This window comes from Centrocercus urophasianus, unplaced genomic scaffold (genome assembly GCF_019232065.1).
Source record: "Centrocercus urophasianus isolate 14NV4802_14NV808 unplaced genomic scaffold, USGS_Curo_1.0 seq_29, whole genome shotgun sequence".
NCBI classification, from domain to species: domain Eukaryota; kingdom Metazoa; phylum Chordata; class Aves; order Galliformes; family Phasianidae; genus Centrocercus; species Centrocercus urophasianus.
In genome coordinates this window covers 8814828-8827850 of record NW_024884855.1, presented here as the reverse complement: position 1 = coordinate 8827850, position 13023 = coordinate 8814828, and the positions used below count along the sequence as shown (strand labels likewise).

General features: G+C 58.7%; 2 protein-coding genes across 12 annotated transcripts in view; one reads left to right on the top strand and one right to left on the bottom strand.

The window, feature by feature from the left end:
- Positions 1–577: 577 nt before the first annotated feature.
- Positions 578–11197, bottom strand: TNFRSF13B (TNF receptor superfamily member 13B). 2 transcript variants are annotated; one of them, XM_042827899.1, is made up of 6 exons: positions 11165–11197; positions 5172–5246; positions 3996–4188; positions 2953–3069; positions 2169–2417; positions 578–1570 (listed from the first exon to the last, which is right to left on the bottom strand). In XM_042827899.1, exons 3-6 carry the CDS (start codon positions 4132–4134, stop codon positions 1296–1298), a joined length of 780 nt encoding a protein of 259 aa, XP_042683833.1. In that variant the 5' UTR covers positions 4135–4188; positions 5172–5246; positions 11165–11197; the 3' UTR covers positions 578–1295. The 2 variants fall into 2 exon arrangements, with proteins under 2 accessions (XP_042683833.1, XP_042683834.1); XM_042827900.1 differs by lacking the exons at positions 5172–5246; positions 11165–11197 and adding an exon at positions 4342–4956.
- Positions 11198–11671: 474 nt separating this feature from the next.
- The window catches only part of LOC122165188 (myosin phosphatase Rho interacting protein), a 57960-nt gene continuing 56608 nt past the window's right edge, over positions 11672–13023 (top strand). For all 10 annotated transcript variants that reach the window (XM_042827955.1, XM_042827953.1, XM_042827951.1 and 7 more), the window contains exon 1: positions 11672–11822. In XM_042827955.1, coding sequence (XP_042683889.1) covers positions 11703–11822 — 120 coding nt within the window. In that variant the 5' untranslated portion in view covers positions 11672–11702. The remainder of the gene's footprint in view (positions 11823–13023) is intronic.

Genomic DNA, 13023 nt, shown 5'->3' with positions numbered 1-13023 from the left:
CAGAGCAGGAGCTGAGGCCGAGTGCTAACACAGGCAGAAGTGCTGTGCAAGGTTGGAAGGGAGCTGGGGGCTGAGGAAGGCTTTAGTTCGAACAGAAAAGGCTGAAGGATTTGGTGGGGGGGAACCAAGGAAGAACTGAGGATGGATAAGAGTAGAGGCAGAGCTGAGGCTGAGCGAGAGCAGAGGCTACAGGTGTTGGTGGGAGGCTGAGGTGGGTTTGGGGCTGTGGAAGTACCACGTCTATCAGGGTGGGAGGACCAGGCTGTAAATGCAGCACCGCACAAATCTCATCCCACCCCCAAAAAGGAGGAGGCCGAGAATTGCCACGTTGGTTGCCGGAGATGGACTCAAGCTTTGCCCTGCTTACCAGCCATAAGGCAAAGAAAGGCTGTCACTGCACCTTCAGCCTCCCATTGCTCATTCCACTTATCATGGGTTCCTCGTGGCCCTGGTGCTCGTGTGCTCTGTGGGTGCATTGCAGCAGCAGCTGTGCTGTGCTCATCCTGGTGCTGCCTGCCTGCCTTAGTCCTGAGACATGAAAGAAATGCATAGCAGGGCACAGAAGGACTGTATCTGCTCATGGTTTCTCCAGCTGTTTATTTTCCCATCACCAATTCGTGCATCTGATGACACTCCCGTGTATTCTTTCAAGTCTCAAGTTCTGGTCTAAGAAACTCAAGGCCTTCAATCTCCTCTTGAGAGTCGTTTCTCACCAAGCAAAAGCCCCACACCTCCCTTTAGTGAGAACTTAGTTACATGCACTGAACCCGCAGTTTTCCATAGCAGCTTTTGAGCATCACCGTTCCCAGTTCTGTCAGGCAGCCCCACCAGCAGCAGACCAAAACTCAGAGCACTTCAGAATCTTCTCAGCCTGGGATGGCTTTTCATATCAGAACCCCATTCCAGCAGTGCCCAACACAGCTCCTCTATTCTTGCATGTGAACAAAAGCTCAGTTAAAGGCGGAAGATGACAGTGTGGCAGAGGCAACGGCTGCGCATCGATTCCTTCGGCGGAGGCAAAGTGGTGCTGATGGAGGAGCTGGGATGAGCAGCCCCTGACCGGGATGCACAGAGGTGCCCACAGAGGTCGGGCAGAAGGATGGAGTCACTGCTAACTGGGAATTCGGGTGAGTGGAAGAGAACAGTCTGTGGCCTACAGCCCTTGTGCAGAGGCTGTGCTTTGTCCACCCATCCTGGTGGAAATGGGTGCTGGAGGCAGAGGGTGAAGCAGCTGTGGTCCAGCAGCACGGGGAGCAGCCCTCCTTTCCGGCCCCGTTCAGGAGCGCTCCCCGCAGTCACACCATGGGTGTCTTCTCTTGTGAAGGGGAACATATGATTTTGAAGTGGCCATCATTGGGGCTGGGGATCGCCCCGGCACTGCCCGTGCTGCATATCCCAGCGTGAGAGGCAGCAGCTCGTTCCCCTGCATGGCAGGAGGGGCTGTGGCAAGCTTTGGTCTCCTGCACAGCGGAGCCGTGGCCGGGGAAGCAGAAGCCGCAGGTTTCCACCGGCTCTGAGACTTTGCTGCCCTTGGATCCCTCACCGACGCTGCCTGCTTCCACCAGGTGATCTGCAGATAGAGGCATGAAATTCTGCAAAGCTGCACCACAGCCTGCAAGGAGGCAGTGCTGGAAGCGCAGAGTTTAATCACATGTGCTGCTGCTGTGCTTGAAATGCGTCGTCCGTGTTTGTCCTGCTGCCCCAAGAGCAGAGGGGTAAATGGGAAAGTGCCTAGGGCAGGAAGGCTGCAGGTGTAGGGCTAAAGCAGCTGTAACATTTATAATGTTACATGCCAGTTGTCTTAAGTGCTCCTTTTGCACTGTGTGCAAATGCAGTGGTGCAGTGCTGTACAAGACACAGGGGCTGCTGGCTCGAGGGCCACGCAGCACTGCCTGGGTTGGTGAAGTGCTCTGCTCTGTTATCTGAGCTCTGATAACCAAGGTTGAGCACGGGGTATTTAAAAGCAGACAGGAAATCCCTTTTCACCTCTCAGCTGCTCTTAAAAGCAAAGGCTGAACAACACAGCATCCTCAAAGTCCTGATCCTTCCCAGGCTGCGCGGCCCATTGCTGGGTTTGTTCCCTGCCAGCCCTGTGCACAGCGTGGCTCTGCTTTCAGGTGACAGCCACCCCCGGCTGCCCATCTCCTCCCCGTGCCCCCAGCACTCACCTTTGGCAGCGTCCTCCCGGCAGTGGCAGGTCCCAGTGCTGGCCTGGCAGGAGCCCACCTCTCCCTTCCTCCGCAGGTGTGTCCAGCCCAGCACCAGGGAGCAGATGAGGGCGCAGAGGCAGAGCCCCAGCAGTAGGTACACCACCAGCCATGGCTCCTGTTCCACACAAAGCTTCTGCTCCAGTGCAGCTGCAGGAGGTGATGCTGAGATCAGGGCAGCTGGCGGGGAGTGGCTGGCGAGCAGAGATCCTGTGGGGCAGACAGAGAGCAGAGGGCAGAGAGGCACAGAGCAGAGTGCCCAGAGCTGTGGGTGCCCCATGCCTGGAGCTGGTGGGGGGGGGCCGCCAGCCCACAGCAGAGGTGGGACTGCGTGGTCCCTTTCAACCCAACCGTTCTCTGATCTTTAGGGACCACCATTCCAACCCACATCATCCTATGATTCTCTGATCTTTAAGCTTTTTTCCAATCCAAAGCATTCTCAGATTCTGCAAAACCTTTCTGCTGTGTTGCTCACGCTGTCAGCTTTTTGATAGGGGAAGGATGCTAACAGCGTTAATGAACTCTGCTTGGAGAGAAGCTGGAAGCAGCCCTGCAGCTTGCATTTCTCGGGGCTGGCAAAGGAGATCTTTTCAACCCCAGTGTGGGACTTGCAGCTCACCCAGGTGGGAAATGCAACAGCTGCATGGACTGCAGCCACACCCTGTATCAGGACAAAGGAGCTGTGCTTGCTGCCTCTTCCATCCCATAAACTTGCACCTCTTCCACCTCTCATCCCCCGGCTTACCTCCACATGCTGCATCGCACTGCTTGGGGTGCTGCCCACAAACTGTGCTGCAGTTGATGCATTTTTTCACCAGCTCGTCGTAGTAGAAGCCAGCTCTCCTGTTACAGACTGCAGACTCTGCAGGAAGAGAAAGAGAGGAGCAGAGCTCGCTCTCAGCACATCCGTGGCCCACTGGGGAGGGATGGGGCCATGCATGTGGGTTTGTATGCAGGGTTTGGGGGCAGTGTGCCTCTGCTCCCCTCCCCTGCCATGCAGAGCTCACAGTGCAGCTTTGCACACCTCCTGATTGAGTTTATCATTACATACATAAGCTGCACCTGATGTGTCCCTTCATCAAGTGACAACTGTGGGTTATTGCTGTTAATGCAGCTCCAGAAAGGCTTCATCAGACCCCAGGAAGGAGTAGTGCAGGGACGTAACAGAATTGGGATTGGAAGGGCCCTATCCCCTTGACTCCTGTCCTTAGATATTGGTCAGCACTAATCAGATCCCTCTCAAGACTTCACAGCCCAGGGCTCTCAGCCTTTCCCTCTGTACTCCAGGCCCCCACCGTCTCTGCAGCCCTCTGCTGGGCTCTCTCCAGCAGTTCCCTGTCAGCCTGGGGCTGGGATCCCAGCCCTGGGCTGCAGATGCAGGCTCCTCAGGGCAGAGCAGAGGAGAGGAGCATCTCCCTCACCTGCTGGCCTCACTGCAATGCACTGCAGGGAACCATTGGTCTCCTGGGCCACCAGGGCACCCTTCCGGCACACAGCCAGCTGTTGGTCAACCACTGGTCGCCCTGCTGGCCACAAAGACGCTCAGCTCTTCCCTGCAGTGCCCTTCCCAGCAGCTCAGCCCCAACCTGTACTGATGCATGCAGTTATCCCTCCCCAGGTTACAGGGCTCAGCACTTGCCCTCATTGAACCTCACGGGGTTCCACTCTGCCCAACTCTCCAGCACACGATAACACGGACAACTCTCTGCTGGACTGCACCGAGCTGCTGCCAGAGCCCACTGCTGTGTTCCCCAGCACTGTGGGGTTGCAATTCAACGCCCCACTCACCACACAGCGCCGTGCACCTCCATACAGCCGAGCGCCCGCACACGAGGCTGCAGGGGATGCACACGCACAGGAGGCTGTCCCAGTACTGCTGGTTGGTGCAGTTGTTCACTGTTGGTTTTCCCAGGCACGTCCCATCCATGGCTGTGAGAGGCGAGGGAAACGTGTGCGGGGTCGGTGCGCCCTGCGCTGAGACCTGTGCAAGGGAACAGCCATAGTGACCATCGGTACCAACTGCTGAATCGGTTTGTAAGTCTAGAACGTTCTGAATTCCTCTGTGGCCCTGGGGCTGCTCCTGCCGCCCTGCACGTAATTTCTGACATCTCACTTTGGTGTGTCAGCATCATACCGAAACCCACTTCTGATGTGTCGCTTTTTTCTAAGCAGCAGAAAGAGAGGCGTCCCTCGGGGGCAGCTCTCAGCAGCACACGGGGGCCCCGAAAGTAGGAGTGCTTCTGCTATTCCTCTCTCTGTGGCTGTGCTCAGGGCTGGGGAGAACAAAGGGATGTGATGCTGATGGAGACATTGGTGGAAGCAGCAGAAAAGCTCAGGAGGGATGAAAATTTAAAGGATGCTGTATCCCTGTAAGGGTTTCGTTCTTAGCAGCCGTTTGCTGATGTGGGCACCCACATCCCACTGTGGAGGCACAGCTGTTTCCTGTGGGTCGGCTGCTCTGGATATGGGGAGCTGAAATGTTTGAGGCTCTGACATGCAGCACTGAAATCTGTGCAGTACCTTGGCCGGGGCTGCTGCTTTCATGGGGACACAGTTTGATTTCGGTATAGAAATACCCCTGTGCTCCAGGAGGGGTCTGTGTCTCTGCAGTGAGATACAGCCCCTGTAGTCCCAGTTGTTCCATCCACATTGCTGTGAGCTGGCAGATAGCAAAGTCTGCAGCACAGCATGGCTCAGGCCTGCACTCTCCTCTAATGCACTTTCAGGACTTTTTGTCCCCCAAGAGATGTCTCCCATGGATGGAGGCGAGCTGAGCGCTGTCCTGCAAAGCCAGGCCATGCATCTCCCTGCACACACCCAGCGCCCAGCCTCCATCCAAAGCATCATGCGACCATTCCAGCCCCACAGCACCAACCATCCCCACTGCCCCACAGTGCTCTCCTCTCCCTTCCAGCCCCTGCAAATGCAGCCCCCAGGCCAGCAGCCCCACCGAGGGTAACTCACGCTCAGCTCTCCCGCAGTGCCTATTGTCTCCCGGCTGCTGCCATCGTGCTGCCAGCTCCGGCCCTGCGCACTACTCTGCAGGTTTATAATTAGAGGTAGATTTGATTAATGCCTGGGCCATGTGTTTCCTGGGGCTTCCCCTTATCCCTTCGATGCAAATTGGCCACGCGCACAGCGCAGTGCATTGGCTTCTTGAGCTGCTGAGGGCTCAGGGATGGGGGGGAGGCACTGTCACCAAGCACAGAATGGGGATGTCCTGGTCCTGGTCCTCGTAGCAGGGAGAGGTCCCATGGGGTATGCGGATCTGCAGCCTTGGCATCACTCATCTTCATGGGAGCTCTTCTACCAGGGGGAACAGAGCAGAGCTGCATCAGGGGAGGGCCGGGTTGGAGGTAGGAGGAGGCTCTGTGCCAGAGGATGATGGGCATGGAACAGCTCCCAGGGTGTTGGGCTCAGCCCCACACTGCTGGAGCTCAGGGGGCATCAGGGCACTGTCCTCAGACATCAGGTTTGGGTTTGGGTGGTGCTGTGTGGAGCGGGATTGAGATTCCATGATCTGTGTGGTTCCCTTCCAACTCGGGATGTTCTGTGATTCCACAGTTCTTCTGCTGAGCAAAACGGACACCCTGGGATGGGCAGCTGGCACTGTGTTGTTGCTTTCCCAAGTTTTGCAGAGGAAAGGAGCAGCGATGTGAGCACGGGGCTGTGCAGCCAGAAGGATGGCACAGTGCACAGTGCAGGTGGGGAGGAGCAATGCTCCCACCCAAGGGTATCCCCACACTCCATGGGGTCTCTTTAGAAATAGCAAACCAGGCTGGGCAGCTGCTCTTTTCCCCTTTTTCCATTGATGGAGCATTGATTCCTGCCAGTTTCTCCCTGTTTCCCACAGCACTGCAGCAAGCGGCGGTGACTCAGCTCAGCCCGGGGGATGGTTCTGCAGAAGCAGCAGCTGGAGGGGAAGGAAGGAGAGATACCTGCTACTTTCTATAAACATCAGTGGGGCAGCATCAAGGGTTTTCCGTTCAGCACAAAAACTCCTGCCCTGTGTGACTGGGGCCGTGAGCTGGTGGGGTTGGTGTTGGTGGGATGGAGCTCATCGCCCATGGCAGAGAACGGTGCAGGGGACAGCTCTGCTGGGAGCATCTCATGTCAGGATGGGCGTCCCTGGGGAAGCGCCTGCTGCACGAGTTCCCATGGATCTCCTGCTCTGACTCCAAAGCAAAATCTCAGTCAATGGGCTGCGTTCCCCACCATGGGATATCGGAGGTGAATCTGCTCAGAGAGCAGAGCAGCCCAGCACCCCACGGCTGCGTGCAGCCTGCATTGAAGCTGCAGCAGGGAAGCTGTGCGCGTATCACAGCTCTGCACGTGTGGCTGATGGTCAGGGTTATGGTCAGGGTGAGAGCTGTAGGAGGGAAGCAGAGGTACACCTGGGAGACAGCAGCTGCATGGCTGAAATGATGCCATGGAGCCTGGGGAGGAAAACGCGCCCTTTGCTGCACATCCCTGTGGTTGTTCATGCTGCAGCCTCAGCCCCTGAGCTCGGTGCTCCAGGAGCCCATGGATTGCCCACCTGCAGGGCTGGCAGCAGAGGAAAATGTGATGTTGGCACTCTGAGTGTGGCAGAGCCAGGCCTGGAGCTATAGCCACATCTCTGCAGCTCTTGGGACTTCGCAGGGGAAACCTGCCTCTGCAAATAGCAGCAGGACACTTGCAGTTTCCACTCTGTGTGCCCTCAAGAGGGAAGTGAGAAGCACTTGGGGGTGCTTTGTCCCTCCTCAGTGAGCAGAGGAAGGCCCTGCAAGCTCAGCTTTAAAATTCTCAGCTGGTGCTGTGACTGGGACCTCACTCCCTGGTCGAGTACCTCCAAGCAGCACTGGCCCTCCTGTGGCCTCTGAGGTGGCACACGGCTCTCAAGTGCTGCCAAACACCAGGGCCCAGAGCAATGCTTTCCTGGGCTGTTTTGCTCAGGACTTGCTGCTTTCTGCATTCCCTGTGCTCACATAGGAATGGACCTTGGCCGAGGCATTTCTTGCACACATGCACCCTGTGAGATCCAAAAAAAGGCTGGAAGGGGGGAGGAGGAGAAGGGGAAGAGGAGACGTTTGGAACCGAAACTGAGCAGAGCACAGATGGTGCCGAGCTCATTTCTTTCACCCTGGCTCCCTGCAGACACCTCTCGAACGGCCGTGGCCACGATGCGGGCGGTGCTCCGCGCATCCCCAGGGGACGCCGCTCCGCGACCACAGCGGCACAACAGCCCACAGCCGCTCCTTCTGCTGAGCGGCTCCGTACCGCCACCCGCAGCCGAGAGCCCTCGGGGGGACGCGGGGGGGCGACAGGGCGAAGTGCTGCTCCGCACCGGGAGGTGGCAGCCTCGGTTCGCTCTGTTCCGCGCTGCGGTTCCCGCAGCCCCGCAGCCCCGCAGCCCCGCAGCGCACACCGAAGCGGGAGGTTCCGCAGCCCACGTGCGGCTCGTTTTGCATCACGGCCTCGTTCTGCTGCCGTCGCGTGGGGGCATCGCCATAAGGATGCTCGGAACCCATCCGCGTCTCCGTGCCGCGGGGTCTGACCCAGCAGCTGTGTTGGGCGCCGTCCCAGGGCAAAAGTGCCTCGCCAAAACCCGATGCAGAAGAGGAAGGTTACCAAAAATCAGGCTGGCTCCCCAAATCTGGCTCCATTTGGGGTAAGTGTTCCCTGTCCCAGTGCTGTCACAGAAGCACCGTGGTGCATGCCATGACCAAAGCACCATCGATGCGTGCAGCCTTTTCGTGAGCAAATCCTTACCATTGCCCCGTCCCACACCCAGCATTCAGGGGGCCCCATCCCGACAGCCCCAGCGAAGGGCCGTTCCCTGCACTGGGCCGAGGGTGTTGCAGGAGGAGGGCTGCTCCTTGCAGGAGCAGGCTTGCAGGATGCAGAGTTAATGCAGTTAATTTTTAATGCTGAAAAACCCTGGGGAAATTCCATGGGGCTGGAGAGAGGCCAGCGGGAGCCCAATGGGTAAAGGGGATAAAAGGGCCGACCCTGGGAATTACAGAGCAGGTAGGGCTGATGGCGATCCCCGGGCAAATGATGGGCTGGGTAACTGGGGACAGTGTCAGCCCAAAATTAGAAACAAAAAGTATAATTAAGGTCGTTAGTTCGGTTTCATGGATGGCAGCGCCTGTCAAGTGAGGCGGCTCGGGGGTTGGCACGGCTCTGGGCTGGCGGATCGCTAATTGCACGCTGCCTAACGACTGTCTGCAATGCAGCTCATTGACGGCCAGGTGATGTTTCCCTTTGTAAAAGCTGCATGATGTGGAGTCACCGGAACACACCTGGGGGCAGCCGAGGGGCTGTGCGTGGGGTGTGCCCTGTGTGGGGAACATCCCTGGTGCTGATGGGGACAACAGGCTGGTGAGCAGCACAAGAAGGGGATGTGATGGGGATCTGCTCTGCCCGGGCACCCAGTCAAAATCTGGGGGGAACAAAAGCGTCAGACTTTCCCCACTGAAGGCAGGAAGCAGCTGTGGGATATGGTCCCTCGCAGCCTGACTGGGAGAGTCATTAACCATTGGCCCAGTTTTAAGAGGAGGGTATGAACTCGCACTGACTGAATGAGAGGAAATCTCTACTTGCTGGGATGTGGTTTAACCCAGCTCCTGGGCTGTGTGCATGTGTGCAAAGCAGGGGCTGTGCAGGACCCTTCCAGCCCTGTGCATGCTGCACTCTGCTCTTGGCTACAGCAGCTGCAGCTGAGCACTGTGTGTTTCTCCCAGACGTTCATGTGGCTCCTTTGGCTTTCCCAATGGGAAGGCTGGGTGCAGGCTTCAAGCCACCTGGGGGCTTTGCTCCATCTGTGAGGCTGTTTTCACCCACGCACATTTCCAAGCAGCAGTTTTCCTGTGTTAGATGCATGGTTTTGCACGCTGAGCCCTCCCCTGTGCCCTGGGCATCCGTCCGTCTGGCTCCATGTAATGATGGCCAAGTGGAGGTGTGGGGAGACGGGCTGCCCCGGGTCATGCATGCAGAGAAGAGCTCTTCTGGATGCTCCTTGGGCCATGTGTCCCACATCCCCATCCCACTGATGCCCTCACATTGGATGCTCCTGGTAGCACCTCCAGGCAGTGATGCAGCTCTCCTTTGTGCTGGGCATCCCGGTGCCACTGAGTGCCTTCCAGGAGCAGGAGGGCATTGTGCTGCCCATCCCAAAGCAGGACCTGGTGAGTAACACCTCTTGCTTGTTTACCTGCTGCTGGGGCTCACTGACTCACGCAGCTCCTTCCCCTTCTGCCACTGCAGCTCCTGACGAATACTTTCCATTTTCCTATATTACTTTAATTGCCCTACTTTGGGAAAACTGCTCCAGACCAGCTCTGGGCTGCCATGCCCCAACCGAATGTCCCGAGATGAGGATGGTGGGGACATGGCACGCAAAGGAACACTCTGTGCCATGGCCGTGCCCATGATATGGTCACGTAGGAAAAGTCATAAGTGATGGATTCTCAGCAGCCCTGCTTGCTGCACACGGCCGAGGCAGTGCAGCTGAATGCAGACTGACAGGTTCACGGAGAGGCCCGTCCTGTTCTGTGGGATATTTGGAGAGCTGCAGCCAGCCCAGCACCAGCCCCAGCATCACCAGCACCAGTAGCACCAGCAGCACCAGCCGCATCCCCACAAGCTGTCAGCCCTGGCGCCAGGTCACAGCCCCGAGCCACCATGAACTGGGCTGCACTGCTGGGGACAACAACCCCATGTCCTGTGCTGCCCAGGAAATCACAGCCCCTGATCTGCCTCAGGGACACACGGTGTTCCCTGCATGGCATCTGGGGACACAGCAGCCCCCTGCAGTCCTGCACCCCACAGTCATCCCCACTCCGTTTGGGATGCATGAGGTGTAGGGTGCGCCATGTCCCCATGGACATCGTGGGATGAAAGGAGGGCTTGGGGGCAAAAGAGCTTTTTGAGGACACCATCTGTGCTCCGAGGGGCCGTGTTGGTAAGCACGCATGGTGATGGCATCAGGGATGCAAACACAGAGGGCGTTGCTCCTCGCACGGCAAAGGGCCGTGTGTGTTCTGCTGCGCTGGGATGAGGAGGAAGCTGAGAATCGCACCCAAAGCAGCAAAGCGTGGCACGGCCCCCCAGGAGCACTGCGAGCAAGCAACGCTGGCAGGAGAGAGAACGATGATTAAAGCAGCCTTTGATGAAGCCCCAAATTAATAAAGCAGCGAGCCATCGTGTCGCTCTGTATTTATTGGAGGATGAAGGCGCGGAGCCGGCGCGGGGACCCACATCAAACAGCGGGGCAGCGCCGGGCGGGGATCGGCGGCTGCGTCCCCGTTCTGTCCCCATCCCCAGCCCTGCTTTAGGGCCCTCACCGCCACCAGGGCACGTGAACGCTCTGCTCTGCATCGGGTCACAGCACGTTGGGCAAACAGAGGAGATCCTGGGGGCCCCAGGGCGGTGGCTGCACCCTCATTCCTTGCTTTTGTCCCCGCTGCCGCACATTGCGGAGCGTTGGCTGTGCCCCCATTGGGGTGTCCTGGAGGTCGGGGCTGTGCCTCAGGTTGGGGACATCGTTGGGGCGAATGGGTGCGTGGCACTCCGTGCGGTACGGCCCCGTACCGCTCCGCCTGGGGGGGGGGGGGGGGGGGGGGGAACCTTCATCGCCGGAGCGTGCGGGCACGGTGCGGAGTCAATATGGGGCTGAGGGGTCACGCGGGGTGGGAGGAGTCCTGGCACAGGGATACTTATGGGGCGGAGATGGATTCAGTGCGTGAAGGCGGTCCATTGCAAGGGGGGTCGCGCCCGGCGGGGGGCAGCGCGCAACTCCACGCACAGCGCAGGGCCCCACACCGTCCCCCCCCCCCCAGCGAGGCCCGGCCCCGCCCCCAGCTGTCAGCACCCCACCCTCCCCCACGGCCGGCCGGGAGAGGAGGAGCCCACAGGCGGCGCGCCGCGCCCTCCCCTCTCCTTGCGACCCATTGGCTGCGACGGCCTTTTGTTACCGTCGTCTTCCCTCCGCTATTGGTGAGAACCGCCGTCCGTCAGCGCTGTGGCACCGCCTCCTTCCCGCTGGCTCCGGAGGTGGAAACTTTGGGGGCAGCGCAGCGTCGGCCCCGCTCCGTTCCGCGCCGCTCCGCTCCGCTCCGCTCCGCGCGGCCCCGCCCGCCCGCAGCCCCGCCCCGCGCCGCTCGGCCCCGCGCGTCCGCTGAGCGCTGTGCCCCCGCTTTTTTAATCCCCTCTTTTTCTGTTGTTGTTATTATTTTTATTTCCGATTTTTGTGGTTGTTGTTCATCATTTTTTTCTCGTTTTCCCCCCCCTCCCCCACCCTCACATCCCGAGTGTTTTTGTTGCTGGTGGCGGCGGCGGCGGTTTCGATTCTTTTTGTTGTTGTTGCTCGAATTCCTCCTTCGGATCTCCGCTCTCCCGCCGAGCCCGGCTCTCCGCGCAGGCCGCGGCCCGCGATGGGCGCGGTGGTGGCGGTGCGGCGGTGCGGGCGCTCCGCGGGGCGCTGAGCGGACGCGGAGCGGCGCGGGGCGCGCCATGGCCGCCAAGGACAACCCGTGCAGGAAGTTCCAGGCCAACATCTTCAACAAGAGCAAGTGCCAGAACTGCTTCAAGCCCCGCGAGTCCCACCTGCTCAACGACGAGGATCTCAACCAGGTGGGACCTGTCCCCAAATCCTTTCTTTTTTTCCTCCCCCCCCAAATCCGCCTTTTGTCCTGTCGCTTCTGACCCCCGAGTGCCGTGCGGTGGCTGTGGGAGCTGTGGGTATCACAGGGTCTTGTGGATGTTTGGTGGCCCTATGGGCAGCAGAGGGTCCCATAGGTGCTCAGTGGCCCTGTGGGTAGCGTCGGGTCCTGTGTGTGCCTGGTGGTCCTATAGATTGCTCACCATACGGTTCTTAGGGTCCTGTAGGTACTTGATGGCTCAGGGCCCTATGGACAGGATAAGGTCCCTGAGGTGATTGGTAGCCCCATAGGTAGCGTGGGATGCTATGAATGCCATACGGTCCCATAGGTGCCTGGTAACCCTGTGGATAGTTTAGGATCCTATGGGTAGCATAGCGTTCCATTGGTGCTTGGTGGCCCCACAGATGGCTCAGGATCCAATGGATTGTATAGAGTTCTGTGGGTGCCTCTTGGCCCCCAGGGTATAGCCGGGGCTCCTATGGATAGCGTGGAGTTCCATAGGTTCTTCCAGGCCCTGTGGATAAATCAGGATCCTACAAATAGCATAGGGTCCTGTGAGTACCTGGTGGCCCGATAGGTAGCTCAGGATTCTACTGATAGTATAACATCCCATGGGGCTGAGTGGCCCCATAGATAGCTTGGGGTTGTATGGAGAACATAAGATCTCTTTGTGCTGGCCTCATAGTTAGCAGAGGGTCCTCTGGGATCTCTGGGGGTCTCGTGGATAGCATGATGCCCCATTGGTGCTCCCAACAACAACACGGGCTGTTATGGGTTGCAGGTGCCTGCTGAACCCATAAGTGTGCTGGGTCCCATGGATCCCGTGGGGAGGGGGGGAGGTTCAGGCACTCCATGGCTGATCCTTGCTCCCATAATCTGTCTGAAGATCCAGTGGGGATCCAGTGGCCCCATGGATAAATGCAGGTCCCATGGGAGCCCTTTGCCCCCTCTGGGTCCATGTCCATGTTGGGGTGTAACCAGCACAGCCCCCCTGGATCCTCTGGTCACAGCACCCTGCCCTATAACACCCCAGATTTCCTATGGAGAGGGCAGAAGGTGGCTCTAGGTTTTGGGGTTGTGGAGGGAGAAATGGGCCTTCCTCCTCCTCCTCCTTTTCCTCCTCAAAGCCTTTGCACCCCCGTGGGGCAGCACCCAGCCCTATGGGGGGGGAA